The sequence below is a fragment of the Blennius ocellaris genome (assembly GCF_963422515.1).
Source record: "Blennius ocellaris genome assembly, chromosome: 5".
Lineage (NCBI taxonomy): Eukaryota > Metazoa > Chordata > Actinopteri > Blenniiformes > Blenniidae > Blennius > Blennius ocellaris.
In genome coordinates this window covers 25,047,030-25,066,533 of record NC_137654.1, presented here as the reverse complement: position 1 = coordinate 25,066,533, position 19,504 = coordinate 25,047,030, and the positions used below count along the sequence as shown (strand labels likewise).

Sequence of the window (19,504 nt, the reverse complement as noted above, 5' to 3'; positions counted from 1 at the left end):
AATATTCTGTCTTTTTGTGGAATAGGTTGAAAATGTCACGTCTCTTCTAAGGCCAGTCCGAAATACAAATGTCACACTGCCAAGTACTGTGAGGGTGAAAATTAAAAATGTCATAATATCCAATTATGCGGTTGAAATTTGCTCTGGCCTCACCAGAGATGTAACTGAATCACACCACCAGCTGTAGCTTGTTTACAATAGGACCCCACCAGCATATGGTCTGAGGGTCAACACAGCAGTCTGAGCATGCTCAGTGCGAGCGACTCCACTGAAACGTCCCTGAGAATAAATAGAGCACAAATCTTGAAAATAAAGACGTGCAATCGAGTGCCGGCAAGAGAAACCTAGCTTTGGGCGGGACATATTTCACAAGTTTAATCAATCCAGATTCATTTATGTCGCGCCCTTCTGACTGCTAAATGTGATTTAAAGTGCATCACTGATACTAAAGGGAAGAACAACATGCATGCACATTAGCATGCACAGGCATACACACGTACATATACAGACTAATGCATTCCTAATAAAACAAGTCAATAAGAGGTGAGTAATGAAGGTGCTAAACAAGATATAATGAAAGCAAATACTCCACTTATCGTTTGTAGTATTGAGGTCACATTACAGAATTATTCTGATTTATTCATGTTTATGTTCTGATGGTTATATCGTTAAAACTACATTGATCTTACTTCCAGTTCCTTGATTAAGTTTTGGTCCGCCCTTTTCAAACCTTTGCTTTACAGAAGAAATGTAACCCTAAACTACATCATAACATGTTCTTGTTTAAACAGTTTCAAAATTGTATAAATTCCTCAATAGATATCTGTAAAATTATGATCAAATGGTATTAAGTACCACTGTTTGACTATATATTATTTGCAAAAATAATCAAATGTGCATGCATCAAATGGTGGCCATATTGTATATTATACAATAATATAACTACGAATAATAAAAATGTATTCTTTTCTATTCTATGAATGCAGAATTTAACAACTATGATAATCATATCCATTGTTTCTTGCAAAACAAGCCTTTTCAATTACTAGTATTTATTTGACACAAATAGTACAAAAAGCAATAATCATAGTAATAGTAGTAGTTTTAATAATCTGATGGGTGTATTGATTGGTCAAAACAAAAAGCTTTTCTAAAATACTTTTGAGTATTTGGGGTTTTTATATCTAGAAGTTATAATAAAACAGTTGAAAACTATTTTTTTCCCCCATTTGTGATTGTTAACAAATAAATGAAATTAAAGTTATCCTGAAATAAACATTCTTCATTCTTGGCCTGATGGAATAATGAGTCAAGATATGCATGTGCTTAATTTGATCGTTTCATTTTCACTCGACGGAACACAATGACACCAATTCACAATATTAAATAACACTTTCCTCTGAATTGTAAAAGTAAATGATCCCAGGGCCTTTAGCAAAGCACGAATATAATAGAAATGTAATTTTTGTTTGTAATGGTAGAAAATTGTTGCTTTTAAGTTGCAAATAAATTGTTCATTCTGAGCTAAAGTCAGTTCTTTTTTCCACACACAAAGCAGCGCGGTGACAGGGAGCTGTGACATCAGGAGACTGTGACGGCTGCTCTGTGTAACCTTTGACTGGTTAATGAGATAGAACATTTGATCTGGCCTTTTTTATTATTATTATTATTATTATAATGTGAGCATACAAGTGCAAAACCCATTTAGCAGGCAAACCTGTGGCTTTGATTTTGACAGAGCTGCCTGCTTGTCATCCAAGTCCCTCTGGTGTAATCAATCAAAGCCTGAACCGCAGTAAAGGACATGTGGAATCAAACATCGCTTCAGCGTGGGACAAACACATACCTGAAAGTTTTGCTCCACTCATACGACTTTTGCGAGATAAAGTCACGGTGATTTGACAGAAATTTTGTCTGAGTTCTTGTTTACGTTTGAAAGGCGGTGAAAGGAGCGCGGCACTGTCTCTAAACGCTGATCATATTTGCGCGGTTGACAGTTCTTGTCAGACGTGTCGTCTTTTACCGTCAGCCTGTTGAATCCAGTGACAGTAAAATTTGAGGAAAAGGGTTCAAATGAAGTCAAAACTCAAAGCTGGCCTCCCACGACTTTCCTGAGTGAATACAGTCATGCAAATGCATTTTCGAAGCCGCAGCAAAATGTCGGCAACAACAGATGTTTGACCTTCTGTACTGAGACAGTCAAAGAGAGACGCGTCACTTCTCTGTACTTTAGCTTTCATTTGACATCTTCTGAGTCTCACTGATGTTTGAGGCAACCAAATAGATAGACGTGAGACTCAAGCAGTTTAGAAACTGCTTGAGTCTCAACTTGAGAAAGTCAAATATAGGACACATAAGACATACTAAGGGGTTACTCGTCTAAAAAGCAGCAACTACACATGGAAAATAACATGCACCATCAATCCACAGCGTTTCCCCCCAATGTGGAATATCAGGCATTTGTACCAGATCACACAAAACACAAAGGTTTTGAGTTTGTGTTAATAAATTGACTTAAAATATACAACGTGATTTGCAACTTCTGAAAACTCTTGCTTTGTTTAAGAAGAACAGAGCTGCGAATTGGACAAAAGAGAAACTGCAGTATAGGAGGGATTTCTTCAGCTGCCAGTGATGTTACTTTTAAGTTGTAGATGATTGCCTTCAAAACACACAGAAACTTTAAGCACAATCTAGTTGCTTGGGCATTGTTTATACAAGGATCTTAATACACCAGGCCTTCATTGATTGAAGTTCATCAACAAACCGAATAAAACACATCAACTTCATCTATTTCTAGATAGAGTCAGAGCATTTTCGAAAGTGTCCACCTTTGAAACTTGGGGAAAACATGCGTTTTCATTGGCTCTTATAAATGGAAACCCAAAACGCAATAAAAAAAAGGTAAATTTTCAATTGAAAACTTTGTCATATTCCTCAAATCCGTGTTATTTAGTTTACAGTGTATGAGTCCTTCTCAAAAAAGCGTCTTCCAGTAAGTACCACCTTTACCAGCACTTTTGAGATAAAAGGTTATATCATCTCTTAAAAATGACTCTCATAACGCCTTGCTGTTCAGACTTGTTGGGTCGATGTGACCACTGCATCGAGTCTGATGCCAGATGAGTGACTGGGTGCAAAAAAAAAAAAAAAACCCTATGTCCAATACTTATAAAACACCACCTTCTCTGAGAAATGAGTGTTTCCCAAGGTCATAACCCGAAGATATCTATGACCAGCGAGCGCCACAGGGACTTCTGCCTATCTGTCTGACCAGCCGACCACTGAGGTCACTTGTCCTGAATGAAAGGCTGAAAAGTCTTCTATTGGAGACGATCCCTCAGGAATCACATTGGACTGTAACAAGATATCGCCACATGCAGTAAAATCCCTCGGAAAGTATAACTTTTCAAGGTTTTAAGTATTCATGACTAAGTCGAGACTTGATGGCTTGATGTAATGAAAAAGCTTTGCAGCGTGTGGATGGGAGGGAAGCAGAGGTGCCGTCAGACATCCGAGCATACAAAAAAACATTAGTTCCAGGAACATTTCCGCCAGAATCAAACCTCTCCTTTGGATTTTTTCTTGTAAAAAGAAGGGAAAAAAACCATTTCCTACCCATTTAAAGGACAATTCCCGCCATAATGTATGAGTGTGGAGGTCATTTCTGCTGTTGGATACCAAGAGATTTCTTCCATTTTATGTCTGTTTTTTGGAGGATTTAAGGATTTTAAAGAACTAATGGATTTTGCAGGATCAAGACACAAAGATAAATGCATATGTAATCTTCGGATTAATTTGCATTAAAAATGGGACTTTTAAAAGTTTGCAAGAGAATGAAATAAATAAGATGATTAAACTTTAAATGACGCTTTAAAAGCCAGGCTTTACTTGGTGTGGACTGTACCAGTGGAGACAACGGACAGCTGAGCTGTGCAGAAGTAATCTGCTGCTGGTGGCTTTCTAGGATGACTGATGATCGGCAGTAGCTCCGAGCTGATGGGGACTCGGTGGCACAGAGAGTGCTGGGCATGTTGGCCATGATTACTCTCTGACATGGAAAAGGTCGGAGGTCGGTGCGAGAGTGTGCCGCCGGCCTCCTGCACTAAACTGCAAACATTCCCGACACCCTGCGATCGTACCTCCCTGCGAGGCTGCGGGCTCGCTGTACAGCTGTACATTTACACTGTCACTGCTACTTAGTATCTAAAAATATTATTCTCTTTTATCACTATTTCTACAACACATATACACTAGTGTATTTGATAGCTGTTTGCTTGCTTGAATTTGGTAGCTGTGCAAACTGAATGGGGGAAATGTTGTAAAAAGACTGAAAGCAATTGGATACTTTTTGAATGAAATCATTTTAAATGACTTACTACATACTTCTTATATGAAACTTTGTATGCTTGTGTGTTATAATACATTTTTCTCATTCAACCTTTCTCAAAGATTCCAACAATTATCCCAACTTGCCCTCCCTGTTTTAAAGGGGTCTTAATATCCAGCTTTTTAACACTTTCACATGGGTCTCGTTTGTCCAGAAACCTTGTTATTCAAAGTTTGTATTGCCCCAAATCTAGGCTTTCCTTGATTTTCCTCCATTTGAATATTGGATCATAGGAGCTGGACTCCGAATCTGCTGTGTCTGTGTGAGCTGGACTGGCTCCGCCCATACGTGCCCATCTTTGGAAGAGGAGGAAGTACTTGCTCTCGTGGTGCCATGTGCCAGAGCAGAGCTGCCGAATTGTGGGAAGGTCAAAGGGAGGACCTACCTTGATTGGGATTGGCTAATCCCCCAATGACACCATGTAAGGTTTGATTTCTGATTGGCTCGTTGGAACAGCACACTTTTTAAACTCAGTAACAAGCCAGGGAGAGAGATGACAGACTTTCTTCACTTCTGTGGCGTCATTACCAGTGTGGGGATGATTATTACTGTTGGAAAACCATTAGAAAGTGAATTTGGCATAATATGGTGGTCACAAGCATGCTCACGAGCGTGATGCTTTTCTGTGTCCGATTATTGAATTGTATCTTCAGATACAGTAACCAGACTACGTCCTAATGAAAAAGCATGCAAAGGAAATCACTGTTACAACTTGCACTGTCAGTTTGCATTTAATTCATTAAGTTTAAGCCTTACAGCAAGATGATCCTGGTTTGGGTTTGTAAACATTAAATAATTAGCTTAGAGGAATCTGCATGTTTTTACCCTGCTTGTATGTGCTTTCTCCATGTAATCTGGCTTCTAAAGTCGTGGTTTGTTTTAGAGCTTGTGTATTACTCTGAATGTTGACCTGAAAGATGCTTTGACCTGTCTGAATGTTATCTAAGTTGTTCATCATCCCAAGAGATAGATAGAAAATATAGAAATCTGCAGGAGAAAAAAACCAAAACATCTTTGAGTTTGGGGATGTCGGCAAATCTTAACATTCGACGATATGGCCTTGGGAAGGAATGTTTTATATGCAGTTAACTATTATTTTCTGAAGCATCTGGTGAATCACTAGTAGAGGAAATGAACGTCATTTGGAGCCTTGGATGTTTCATGAATACTTTAAAATAATTCCTCAAAGTACAACAGCAACAATAGCGTGTCATTTCACAATAGAGTGTCTTTCATTCCCCAAAGAGTACTTTAGGTACCAGTAGTAGTTCAAACAGGAGCAAAGCTTCTGTGTTGACCTTGTCAACTAGATGGTTGCAAATTCCTGTGAATGATGAGGAAAACTTTCACGACCAAAGCTTCCAATTTTTACTGAAATTAAATCTGTACTAAATTATGCATTTCTGAATGCCAGACTGGCCTGTGGACATTAATACATTTAAATAACACGTTTTTTGGAATTATTGTAGAACTTGAGAGTGGAATTAGGCAGAAGAAAAGCTGTTGGTTTTGGACCATTTTCCATCTCTGAACTTGCCAGCTATCGCAACTTTTTTTTTCTTCATATTTATTGACAATTACCATCATAAAGAAGGAATCAATAAATCTGAGGACAAATGTTTATTGAAACAAACTCTAATAACTGTTTTCATATTAATTTTTGTAAATGTGTCTCCAATAACTTGTTAAAGACTTCGGGCAGTATGCATTTTCAGGATGTGTGTGTGGTCTTTGGTAATATAAAATAAAACGTCTTCATGTTTTGCACACACATCCATCCTTGCTTGCTCTTAAAACACTTCATGTTGAGTTCTCCGGTCACCACAACTTTAGGTACAGTATGCCCCATTTCTATGAATCCACTGTGTCAAAAAAAGTCTATTCTCCATTCTTTTCATTACATAACACTCCTAACTCCATTAACTATGTGAGTATAGACAGATATTATCATCAATCTCAACTCCAATTCTGGCATTTAAAAATTTTTTTTTTTACATAAGCTGTCTGTTAAATAATTCATATTTTAGTTGCTGAATTTCCATTTTACTCAGAAGAAAACTTTAGTTGGTGCACAAAGTGAGAACTACTTTAGTTTAAATGCACTCACCCTCCTCTCGAGACTTCTGAATGAACGCATCAACGCCACTTTCTCCGTAGTTTCCCTCTGAAGCCACAGTGGAGACGTAGTTCCAACGCATGGCTTTGACGATGTCCACCATAGCCTGTGCCTGATAGGTGTCCGGCGGCACCACCCGGGAGAAGAAGTCGTATCGGGTGTTGTCGCTCAGCTCCGGAGCCGTGGAGGCATAGCTCACCTGAGGGATCTATGACACAACGGGAAAGAAAGAAAAGAAAAACAATTACAACTCGGGAAATGTACGTATAATATATTTTAGAGGCAGAAGGCCGAACAGCTTCAAACCAGGAATCTTCTTTACGATGCCACCCAATGGTTTACAGTGTGTGAATTAATTTTACACGCATACATGCGACTTGCTGAAACTATGATTATAAAATGACACTTAACATCTGCTGAGATCTCCCAGCCACTTATCGCTGGTTATTCACCCTCCACGTTTGGCGTGCCGCGGCTTTAAACAGTCCCGACGTTCACAGGCTTAGTTACAATACTTTCAGAGATGAATTTTCCACACCAGTCAAAGCATTACTAATCTGTTCATGAATTCGCACTCGTCTCCAACATAATATGAGATTTACTTGCTGTTGAGAAATATACAAGCTTTGAGACGAGCTGCCGACAGAGATAAATCAACCCCAAGTTCTCTTGTCAGAAGCCACAAAGGCTATTGTTTTGATTCTAAAATTGTGGCGTTTCTCCCGTCACTCCGTCCGTCTGTTTGTCCATCCATCCCACCTTATCCAATGTATCCAACAAAGAATTAGGTTCGCACATCCTTGAGATTAGAATCAAAATAAATGAAAAGATTAATTTGATTGATGAAGACACTATGAAGTCTATACATGAACAGAAACTTGTGTTTATCCAGCTGCTTGTTACAGGGATTACAGGGGTTTGATGAGTGTTCACACTAGACACCCGTCCTGAAGCAACAGCAATGTGATCCCATGTCTCCCACACTTATGCTCAAGACCTCCAGGGGAATAAAAGGCTGAGAATCACATCTCGCAGTAGCTCCAGTAATACACAAAGGAAGGGAAGTGATGAAATACTTGATAAAATATGTATATTTATGTATACCAGTAGTATAATACTTACCAATAACTTAATAAATTATGGTATTTTATATGTAAAGATGCAGATGGTGTAATATTTATAATTTCTGGACAATATTTTTTCACTGAACAATTTGCACAGCTCATTGTTTATGAACTTTGCAATATATTACATGACTCTTGTAAAAACTTTGTTTATATTTCCCAGCCCTGATTTTCAATATTTAATACTTAATATACTAGTCTTCCCAACAGTTTTGTATTTATGCTCTTGTGTGTATATTGCTGTCACTGAGGCTGCTGCTCAACATTTCACTGCTGCCAACACTGTTTTAACATTGCTACAGAGTGACAATATAATTCTATTCTATTCTATTCTATTCTATTCTGACAATAATGTTATAAAATACATGTCCCCGTATGGTAATATCATTTACCAATAATTTAGTAAGGTATTGTAATAATCAGCGATTATTACATTATTGAATTATCATTTAAAAGTCTTTTGAAAATGTAATAACTGCATCAAATAATTCATTAACATATAAACTGGGCTGTATTCTTAGTTTCAAAAGATTTGTCTGGAGTTTCTTGAGCAGTTTATCAAAAATAGTCATTATATTCATGCTTTGCGGTTAAGTACTGTAAAGGGTTTTCTGTTTTCTTTTTACTTTTTTAAAACATTACTGGCAAGCTATGCAATTAGCTTTACAACATGCAAAATGAGCAGCCCCAGTCTGTATATTATAGTATACCGGTACATATACAGACATATTGCATCCACAATAACAGCTTTAGCATGTGGCTTCACCATTTATTTTTATGTGATCAAGAGTACATGTTATTTGTTCTTATCTTCAGTACAGAAACATTACCACGGCAATTAGCAGGAAAGTCTTCGTGTCATCTTTTGCTTGCTCAAGTTATTTCAAATTTGTAGTTTTCTGTGATTTTCCTTGGCTTCTGTGCTGCACAGTTAGAAGCTAACTGACCAAATTTTATGGCCTTCAATAATGTTTTACATGATTTAACCTAAAATATAGACTTACGTTTTTTTTTTCCCCCAAGGTGCTTTTTCCCACCACAGATATTGTGTTTTTTTTGTCTTTGCTGTAAAAAAATCAATGTAAAATCAGAATCAGTGTTGCTTCATCTAGTCTGAACATGTGCCCTGAGGCTGATTTAGCTTTTTAAGAAATCATGTATCATGTCATCATTAAAAAACAAAGTACTCAGTAATACCAAACAAAAGAACACAACGTTGACAAATCTGTGACAAAAAAACTGCTTGGGGACATTTTTTTTTTAACTCTTATAATATTATCTGAATCAATTTGGACACATTTCTTTAAATCACTATCTCTGGATTCATACAAATAACGTCACCTTTCAGCCTCCTTGCTGGGATGGAGGAGTAATAATAGCATTTGTTTTCTACCTATACCGTTCAAATAAATAACTTTAATCTAACAGCTTACAGTTCGCATGACCAATAACTGTCCCTGCCTCACCTGCGTTTGCCCATGCGCCTGCAAGACTTCCTGCTGTGGTACCGACGCCATCTATTTTTGTCTGTATTGCTTCACACTGCGGACGACTGTGATGTGGTCGGCTGCAGCACTGCACCCGTCCTGCTGCTGAGCTCCCTGCTTGCTGGTGCAGCCTGTGTCTGCAGCACAGCTGTGCCAGTGACCTACCGTGCCGACAGTTCCTTGTAACTCATGTAACTCCACACTGACTTTTATTTTTGGCACAAGGATCCTCAGAGTGAAGAGAGGACAGGAGAGCAGGCAGCGAGAGCAGACTTGAAGTGAGTCAAGCAATGAGATACAAACATTTGAATGAAAGAATGACAATTCATTCATACATGTAGATTTGAAAACAGAATAAAAGACACATGCAGAATTCCGAGAAATGACAGCTCGTATTTTGAGACAGCGTTTTTATTTGTTTTTAATTGTATAGTTAAATTAAATGAATAAATGGGAAAAAAGGCTTTATATATTTGAGTTTGTCTGTAGAAAACCAATATACATGGACGTTTGACTGTGTAAATTAGGTTACAATATAAATTGTTTTAGTCTGTAGACAAAAACATAACCGCTAATTATTCATACATGTCAGATAAATTTTTTTTTATAATGTTTACCAACAGTCCTTTAGAATCTGACCTGTTGTCTCTCAACCTGTTTAGCTGATGAGTGGATTTTTGGAGGTTTGTGTGTCTGATCCACAAATGTTCCAAACATCCATAAATATTTTCATGGTTGAAACACGTGTGCAGTTCTTTGCGCCTATGTCACGTGGGCACGAACATTGTTTTTTTTTTTTTTTTTTAAATGGAAAAGGAATTTGTGATGCAGTAAACAAGCCAGTCAGAGTTGCCTTGTTAAGTTGATTTCCTTTCAGATAAGAGACGAGGCAGAAAAGGGAAATCTGTGTGTGATGTAATGGCCAGTGTGCGTGTTGCATGTCAGCCTCCTGGGAATGGTTTCTCCCGGGCCATCACGCTGTGCCTTTTCCACACAACGTTTCTGTGTCACTTGTCTTGTGTTGAGGGATGATTGCTTGTACAAATTTTACCGCTTCATGAGCTGTAAGCACCAAATGACACTGATGCTATCGAAGCGCACATGTCTCGTGCATGCGACGTTTCTCCATGAAACTTCCCGTGACCTCGACGTCTGTGGCACATGTTGAGTCTGCACCCTGCAGAGACGCACTATTTAGCCAATACACCTGACACCCTAGTCTGTTCACACTAACCTGCTTTGATGACGATAGAACTTCTCTCCTTTCACATGTTTTTTTTTCCAATTCTAGAACTGATAAAAGTGCAAACTGCTTTTTTTTCTTCTTTTTTTTTACCCTTCTCACACTGCTTGTGCTTGTGGGATTCAGCAGGTTGAAAGTGAAGTGTTGTACAAAGGTGTTTGCAAGGTGTTAATGATGTCTCGTTTTAGATTATTTTCTGTCTTGTCGCGCGCAGTGAGAAGGAGCTTTAGAGCCGTCTACAAGTAACTCCTCCAGTTCTGTGTGGAAATAGATGCTGCAATATGTGTTGATTCCATAGAGACAGTATGTCCCTTAGAATTAAATAGAAGGTGATATCCTGTGTATTAACTGTCTCTAGAACTTCCTCCTACGACCCTCCATCCTTTGAGTACTTGTTTCAGTGGTTTCTTTTGATGCATGAATAAAACCCTGTATAATGAAGAGTTCCTGCTGGTGCTCAATACTGCACCTACAAGTTATACACTTGTTTCTCTTTTGATGGAAGATTTTAATTAAAACTAGTTGACTCATGTAAAAAAAGGACAATGCATAGCAAACAATCAAAATGTATAATCTATTTTAAACATTGTCCACAGCCCTACAGGTTTCACGCTAGTTCACTTGCTAACCAGCTTTGTAATACCATTCTTTCCCAAGAAGGTGCAGTGACTCACCTATTTATAGTTTTATTTCACCTTAATTTTATCAAGTTGGTCATATATGAACCAATTGTCATTTACAATGAAGACATGGCCAAGAAGCAGCAATGAGGCATGAAGAACGACCTAGAAACCAATATATAAGTGCGTCCAATAAAGGAGTGTCACACAATCTTCAATGAAAGAAAGCAGTATTTGCATTGTATATAGTGATATATTAAGAAATTAATTGATAAAAGCAAGTGCAAGAGCGGTAGAAAGTTTTAAGGTCTGTTGCAGAGGATTCAAATCATTTGCAGCAGGAAACTGAAATGAAGAGAAACCAAAGGAGGTACAAGCTTTGGGCATGATCAGACTGAAGAATTTTCTAGATTGTAGACTGTGGTTTGTGTTTTGAATATTGAGAAGGAACTGTAGACAGACGTTTTCCCAACAAGAGTTTTGTAAATGAAATGAAACCAGTGAGTTTGTCTGTGGGCATGAAGACAAACACTTAAGCAGATCTGTAGGTTACATTGCCACGAACTTTTGAAGAGACACCCTGAGACACGTGGTATGTTATATTATGTACTGGAAAAAGCAAGTTAAATGCTATTGAACCTGACCTGTGATGGAGTACAGTAACTCAGGGAGGGAGTAGATGTATACATAATGGTGTCATCACCATATAGACATGTCACCTGCACGAAGGACAATGTTATTGTCAAAAATACTAAATATTGTAGGACCAATATTGTAGGACCAATATGCTTACCTGTGGGGCACCATTTAGATTGAAACAAGTGAAAACAAGAGGTTTGATGAGCGCTGAAGCTTTTCGATACAACTAACTACTTAAAGTAGGATAGAAATGAGTTGCTTCTGCCAATCAGTGGACAAATGTGACATCACTTAAAATGACCATACATTTCTTTCTAAGTGTTGGTGATAATGTGCTTTTCTAAAAAAAACGTGTTCGAGAAAACCTAAATGTTTCCCTCTGATTTGAAATATCTTGTCCTCTTTGTGTATTTATTCTTGCTGCTGTCATCTAATAACGGGTGCGGTCGTGAAGTGTCTCATCCCATATCTGCCAGTAAAGTCAGAGCTGTGTTGTATTTTTCACCTGAGGGATTTTCACTTCTGTAACAATCACACAATTTCAGCATTCTGTCAAGAACCGGGACAAGCAGAGCTTATCATGTTTGTCTTGGCGAGATTTGCTGCTCACTGGACTACGCCGCTGGTCCTGAACGGTGTGCTTCCTCTAATAGAACGCAGTCGCTTCTTAGCATTGACTCACAAAATTAAATTCCTTAGCAAAAGCTCCCGTTTGATCTATCTCAAGAGAATGAAAAAAAAAAAAAAAAAGGGATTTTGAGAGAAAAATAAATATATGACGCGCTGTGTCATTGGCAAGGCTTTGACGTCTGAAATCTGCACTGAACAACCCAGTGCAGCGTGGCTTGCTGTGCCCGTAGCCAGATTTGGTTGCAAAGACCTCAGTCCGTGGTTCGAAAAATGACTTAATTTTAGTGATGCTATGTACACTTACCATCTGTTCAGGCTGCAACCAAACCAGTTTCCAATATGAGCTTCTGTCTTCATATAGAAAATCCCAATATGTTTGCCACTCCCTTTCACCAAGTTTATAGAACTCCCATTAAGCTGCACCCCCCCCCCCCCAGTCCAAGCACTATCCATTTAATTTCTAATGGGCATGGGAAGTATGCTTAATTGCTGTGATGTGAGTATCAAGCAGATATTTGATGCAGACTTAATGTTCAAATCACTTGCTTTAAATAACTGTGCCTTTTTAAAAATTCAATGAGCTCACTTGGCACTGCATCAATGCAGAAGTAATGATGCTCATTAGAACTGTACAGAAATATTACACATCTTTACTGTTTGCTGGGGAAGGAATATCAAAAGCTTTGGTGAGGCTTTGGAAATGTTTCAGTAAATACTTCCTTGGATAAAAAAAATTAAAAAAAAAGGTTAGCCATATATAGCTAATCTTTGAAAACAGGAAAAGTTTTTCCTGAACCAATGGTTGTGGCAGCCGCACTGACAGCTTCACATGATTATAAATCCAGATATGAACTGGTGGTTGTGGTAAAATTTTTAGCACATTGCATTTAGTTGAAGCCACCAGTTGTTCAAAGGCGTTGACTGACTTTCGCTAAACCTTCCCCAAACATAGATCATCCAGTCAGAGCTCAGCATGTATAACTGTGTACAGCTGACCTGTCGCGCTTCGGAAATCTCTGTTCATGCTAAACTTGTATTCATGGGCTGTTTTAAGAGTCATGGCTTGACTTTAATAAAGAAAAACTTAAGCTTTGTGCACAACAATGTTTATCCACTTTAGCACAGGCTAAAAATCAGGAGCAATGATATCATTGGTGAAAAGTGTTAGGATCCATAGTTTTACAGTACAGAACTTAAAATCTTATTTAATATGAAAAACAAAATGAAAAATGTGGTTTACAAAAGAAATCTGAGGTAAACAGCATCATTTGAAGCTCTATATTATGTTTGAATTAGGAGGACCGCGACTGTGTGCCTTAGAACAACGGCTTTATTAACAGAACAACATTACCCAGCATTCCTCAGGATCGCAGGCTTTTGCCTTCAAACAGCAATGACAGTTATACGTCACACTGTTGTGACACACACACATAAACACAGGTCACTGTGGTATGTAACACTCTACTTTGAAAAAAGTAGTGAAGTCAGTTTGCAAATCGGAGAGCAAATTGAGCGCTACAGGCTACCAACTATAAACAGTGAGCGAATGCTGCTCAGCTGGAGACACTTAAGAACCAAATATATTAGGAACTGAAAATGCCTAAGTAATCATAGAAATAAATGTTTTTGTGTCCATATTTTACATCTGAGATTAAACCAGGCAAGTCTTTATGAAGAGACAAATCATTGCTGGAGTGGTTGGAGAGATGGACAGGTGCTAAAAACAATGACTCATGATGTGAAAGCTTGACGGTGAAAGACAGATTTCTGCACATTTAATAGAGCTTGAATGCATCACAATAGAAGAGTGAGAGAAACAAGCAGCAAACTAGCACAAGAAATCTCAGAATAATTATAAGAGACATAGGAAACAAACTGAAACGAAGGCCGTTATCAAATGTGTCACGGAAGGATTTTCAGTAAACATTTGTTCCTATATCACTACCAGGAAAACGTTTTGGCCTCGTTTACATCCCTGTAATAGTTATACCAGCCTAAAAGTGTGGAAGTTTAAATCTGTTCCAAGTCTAACACGTCTTCTACCAACAAATCAAGAAGTTTGATGGATGTGAATTGAAGTCCTGAAAAGAAACAAAAATCACTTGAGATATTTTGCAGAATGTCATTAATCCTCCAGACCCCTTTTTATTCCTCTGATTGAGTCTGAAAGTTTTCACATATTTCATTTTTCCATAGGGGTTTTAACTCTAATGAGCTTTCACTTTTCAGCTCGGGTTCGAGAACTGTTCATTAGCTGGCTCGCTACTGGTGATAAAGTCTGAAAGCGAAGCCTTCAGAGCTGAGGAAATCTGCAGTTTTCGAAGCCGACTTTTGTTTACGTCTGTGTTATATCAAAGATCCATTTTTGGAATTGTTGGAGAGATATCTGAGGAGTGACTCAGCCGCTGTTGTCACAACAAACCTCCATATACAGTGTGAGAATGGAAAGTTTGGCTGATGGTTATTCAGAAAACAAAGGAATTAATGCAGGGTCAGAGCGGCCTGACCCTCCTTCTGTTTGTCCTTAAGGCGAATAATGCAAGTAACCACAATAATGAAGCTCTTGCCTCGAGTTTTTTGGAATACAGATATGCATGAGTTTTTCAAATTTAGAGCCAAATGGTGATGTATTACTGTGTGGTTCCACAGGCACTCAGGAGAGCAAAAACGCCCTCAGGCACATAGTTTTAGACTTCAATGTTCAATTAAATACCGGCTGAATAAAACACTGGACGTGATCCAAGGTGAAGCCTCCAGTCGCTGAGTTCCTGCAGTGTAGATTTCCATTCTTACGCACTGTTAAGGTGAACAATGATCTTCCTGGCATGCTGATTGATCGTGCTATTGTGTTGTGAAAAGGAATTTTTATGTGCTTTCTTATTTTCGGGGACTCAACAGTTTCAGTGTTCTTGTCATTAGGACCCCTCACTCGTGCCAACTCCTTTCTCTGGAGTTTGGCTTGACCCAGTGACTAACCGCTGAATGAATCTGCTGAGTCATAAAGCCAATGGAGAGCTTTCCACCCATTGTTGGCTTGATCAATACAGCGCGAATAAAGAGAACAATGCAAGCTCCATACGGAGTCCTGTGCCAAGGATCAGCCTCTGATCTGATACTCAGGTGCTTATTATTTTATATTTTTCGGTTCTGAATGCTCATAATAAGGCAGAAATCCAAGAGAAAAAAGTGACCCGGCTCTGTTTTCCCTTTCATTCAGACAGAAATGTTCCGATAAACATATAGCAAAAGATAAAAGCAAAAAAGTTTGGCAAAATTTGCTATTTATAGTCTTCTTTAGATTGGCTGCAGAGTAACCATTGTGTCAAGCCAAAATGAAACACAACACATTCAGTCGACAAAGTGTACAGCAAGCTATTTCAAACCAATTTTCCATTCACCTTCTCTGCAAACAGCGGCTCATCTGGCTAAGCAGCTCAAGTCGAGGGTAGATCCATCAGTGTTGGTGTTTCTTTGGTTGTTTTTTTTACAATTCTGAAATCTTTATAAATTTGAGAGACGACTAATCCTCAGACAGACAGGACTTGTCAAACATTTCTGTCAACAAATGCACTCATTGTTCTCGAGGGATGAAAGCGAAAAACAGACATTAAGAAATGTGTTAAAACCCTTTGGCACTGAAATATTTAGGATATCACATCATTTAAATACTATACAGCTCAAGTTCTTTGCACAACATTTTATGCCTTTTTGAAATGCTTCGTTCTGCAGAGGAATTAGTGATTTGTTCTGTCTTGCGTCGCGTCGACCATTGATCATCAAATATATTTTGTTTAATGTATCTGCTTTACTACCACATACATCCTGACCAGCATTGACAATGCTAGACTGTATACTCTATAATCTGGCTATGCATTGCTATATTTGAATGAGACGGGGCATGTTGGATCTAAATCAATTAATTTTATGTGCTGCATCAATAACTTGAACTTGGATAAAAAGCAGCACGTCACATGGCTATGAAGAGCTTCCTTTCTTGCTTTTCATCTTTGAATTACAGAAAGGGACTGCCTTTAACATATAACCAAAATGGTTATTTTAATTGCACTGTGTACACTAATAGTACTCCAATTATTCCGTGAGTCCTTTATTGTGACTAACCACATACAGCGGGTAAGAGGCAACCAAAGTACAAGTACACACAATGCAGCAAATAAGTTCAGTTAAATTTGATGTTGCTGCAATTTGAAAGTACTAAAAAGAAGATAGATCATAAACATCAGCACTTAAATTATGCAAAAACCTGATGTTGCAGGTAATACGACACATGTTGGTTACAGCAGGATAAATGCTCCGTGACCTCCTAATGCTCTCAAATTCATGCACTGTCTTTGTCTCACAGTTTCATTAATTTCATTGGAGTGTTTTATAAGACATTTGTATTCTCTGAACACATTGATAATTTGAACTCAAAAACACAAACCCAGCTCTGTTTAAAAGTGATTTCTTGACCAAATATGCTATTCGTCTCCACACAACAGTGCACTCCACCATGTAGAGCCAAGAAAAACAGCCCTCGATCCAATAGGCTTACCAGCAGTAATATTTTCATCCGTAAATATACCAACAAACACTAAAAACACTGTACTGTGTCTCAATAAGCCTCTGCGTCACTTCTCCCTGCTCAGATCTTGGCACGTATGTTATTGAGATCCATAAGTGTGTCGGTCATGTTTACAGGACTCGACTGACGGCAGATGCTCCCAGCTCCTGCTGCTGCTGCTAAATAAGGGCCTTATTTATCAAGATTTAGTGAATCCTCCATCACAAGGAAAACAAGGAAGATGCAACAATGAAGCTATAAAAAGGTAACAGGAAGTCATGCAAGATTAAACAAAATACACTATTTTACAGTGGCTATACGTTAATGTGGATGGTCCCCTCATGGTTTTATTGCTTTTATCGGCACTTGAGCTATTGTGGGTTTTTATCTTAACTTTGTTGTGTAAATGAGTTTGGCATGCAGTGTAAAACTAAAGAAAGTGTGGTTTTTTTCCCCGTAGGTTTAAATTAATTGCTCCAAAGGGTGTTTGTGACAGGTTCACTACCTATTTTCTTTTGAGAAGCAGTTCATGTGTCCTCTTTAGGATAAAAATAAGTGAACTGAACCTAAATGTATTGTTTCAGAGTAGCAACAAATCAGAAAACATTTGTTTTTTCTGAATATCTGAATTGTTTAGTGCCTTTGTGGATGGGTGGGGTTAAATGAAGTTGTGGAGGTATATCTGTCAAGACTTGTTTGATTCCTTAATTAAGCGCTGCTGCATATACTTGCACTGTATTTGCACTACACCTTGCAACATTCCCACTGATTGGTTTGCATTTTGACACCAAACATCCCCAGGTCTCTTCCACTTCACCGTTCGCAGACCTGATTTACAAGATCTGCACTCGTGAAAGCCCTGGGTGTGACATGATGTAGAAACCGGTCCACACAACAGTTTTTGTCATTGTTCATTTATTCAATTCTGCGCTTCCACTCACGCAAGCATAAACACAACGAGCCCAACGCAGAACGGTAGCCAGCAGCAATCCCAGTGTTGTTACAGTTTACATAAATCTTTGTATCTGTGGAAAAAGAAAGCAGGCAGGCAATACTTGATAAAAATGTATTTCCCAATCTTGCAAGGGTGGGCTGTTCCATTCCATTTTCAACCTTTCGTCACAAGTAGGTAGCTCATTTTTCATACTTTGCCTCAGCAAAAACAAAACAAACACCAAAAAGCTGCAGCTGAATTAAATATTTGATGGGCCTGAGCACTTATGGGTTACTTCCCCCTTTTTTTCTTTTTTATTTAAAGCCACTCTGTGGTTTCTACACAGGGTATTCTTCTATTTTTTTTTTTTTTTTATTGTGGCAGTCATTAATTTGGGTAGTGGCAACTGTGATTAATTATCTCATTACAAATTGAATTATTACTTGCGTTAAACATGCAAATTATCTCAACTAAAGGTTGAGAATGCTGTGAGATTTGAACAAAATGACGCTTGTGATTAATGACTCATTGCATAAACAATAATGCACTTGTTTACCACGAAATCTGAAAGGAAGTTGTAGAAAGTGCAATTAGTGGTGAGGCCTGTCTGATCCTCCCTCCAGTGATCCTGGATTAGTATTAATAACCCCCAGCATTAAGAAGCACAGAGAAGAGGTGACCATGTGATCAAAATACCTGACTGATGTCTTAGTCACTGTGGCTCTGCTTTGCAAAGCCACATTCATGTAGGACAGTGCCGGGAGATTCACAAATGAGATTAATAAGAGTGAAAAAGTATGATGCAATGAAATGTCTGGATGTATTTGCAGTTCACACAATGGATCTCTCGTTTGTATTCAACCATCCTGAACTGGTGCCCTCATCTATCCCCCCCCCCTCCCAGACATCTTTTACTGCAATGGTTCAAAAGACATCAATGAAAGGAAAAGAGGGAAATTCTCAGCACTGCCTTGAGTATAAATGGATTTAATATGTCTTAGAAGATTCAGAGCAAACCCTGCACGTTATGTCAGATTCATGCTTTATTCATTCATCCAACCTAATATCCAAAGTTTCTTAAACATCATGAGGTCAGTGGTCCACAAACCATTTACAGTATGTTGCTGCATACACATCGTAAACTCTTGAAGAATTTTGCATAGAATTTATTGCAATGCTTCACACCAATGATTGTTACCAGTTTATTTGATGTCGCCACGCCAGCAGCACTCACAAACTTCACCAATGACTGACTTTTCTTTTCCTCTGGGCCAGTTCACAACTTCCCTGTATAATTATATTCTCAATTCATTCCTCTGTGTGACTGACTTACCACCTCAGAGAAATCAGCCCTGGCCAGTTCATTAAAGCATTTGTATTCGGGCCCTCCAGTCAGTTGGCGGTCGCCATCAACATTAACGGGCGGCACAAACGTGACAGACAGCATCCATGTCTGTGAAACTGCTGAAGACAGACCGAGAAGCTGGAGTAAACTAAAAATAATGAGCCCACAACAAATCACATTTCCTCGAGTGTAAACTCTCACCTGATGGGAAAAATCTTATTTAAAATAAATGTGCGTCATTCGCAGTATTTCATTTCAACTGTGTTTTATTTAGCCTGTTCCATTTCCTCCTGTATAATAGGCATGACAATTATTCCATATTATAATTCTTTGCTGGAAAGATAGCAGCAGATACTTATTTTTAATACAGTAAGACTGAATGAAAAGTTACACTTTTTTTCTTTCTTTTTTTTTA

At 38.3% G+C, this 19,504-nt stretch overlaps 1 protein-coding gene across 1 annotated transcript in view; it reads right to left on the bottom strand.

The window, feature by feature from the left end:
• LOC308130942 (metabotropic glutamate receptor 4-like) overlaps positions 1 to 19,504 on the bottom strand; it is a gene marked incomplete at both ends in the record, with an annotated part of 151,679 nt that overhangs the window by 64,975 nt on the left and 67,200 nt on the right. Inside the window, one exon of the mRNA XM_080497474.1 lies at positions 6,498 to 6,714. Coding sequence (XP_080353600.1) covers positions 6,498 to 6,714 — 217 coding nt within the window. The remainder of the gene's footprint in view (positions 1 to 6,497; positions 6,715 to 19,504) is intronic.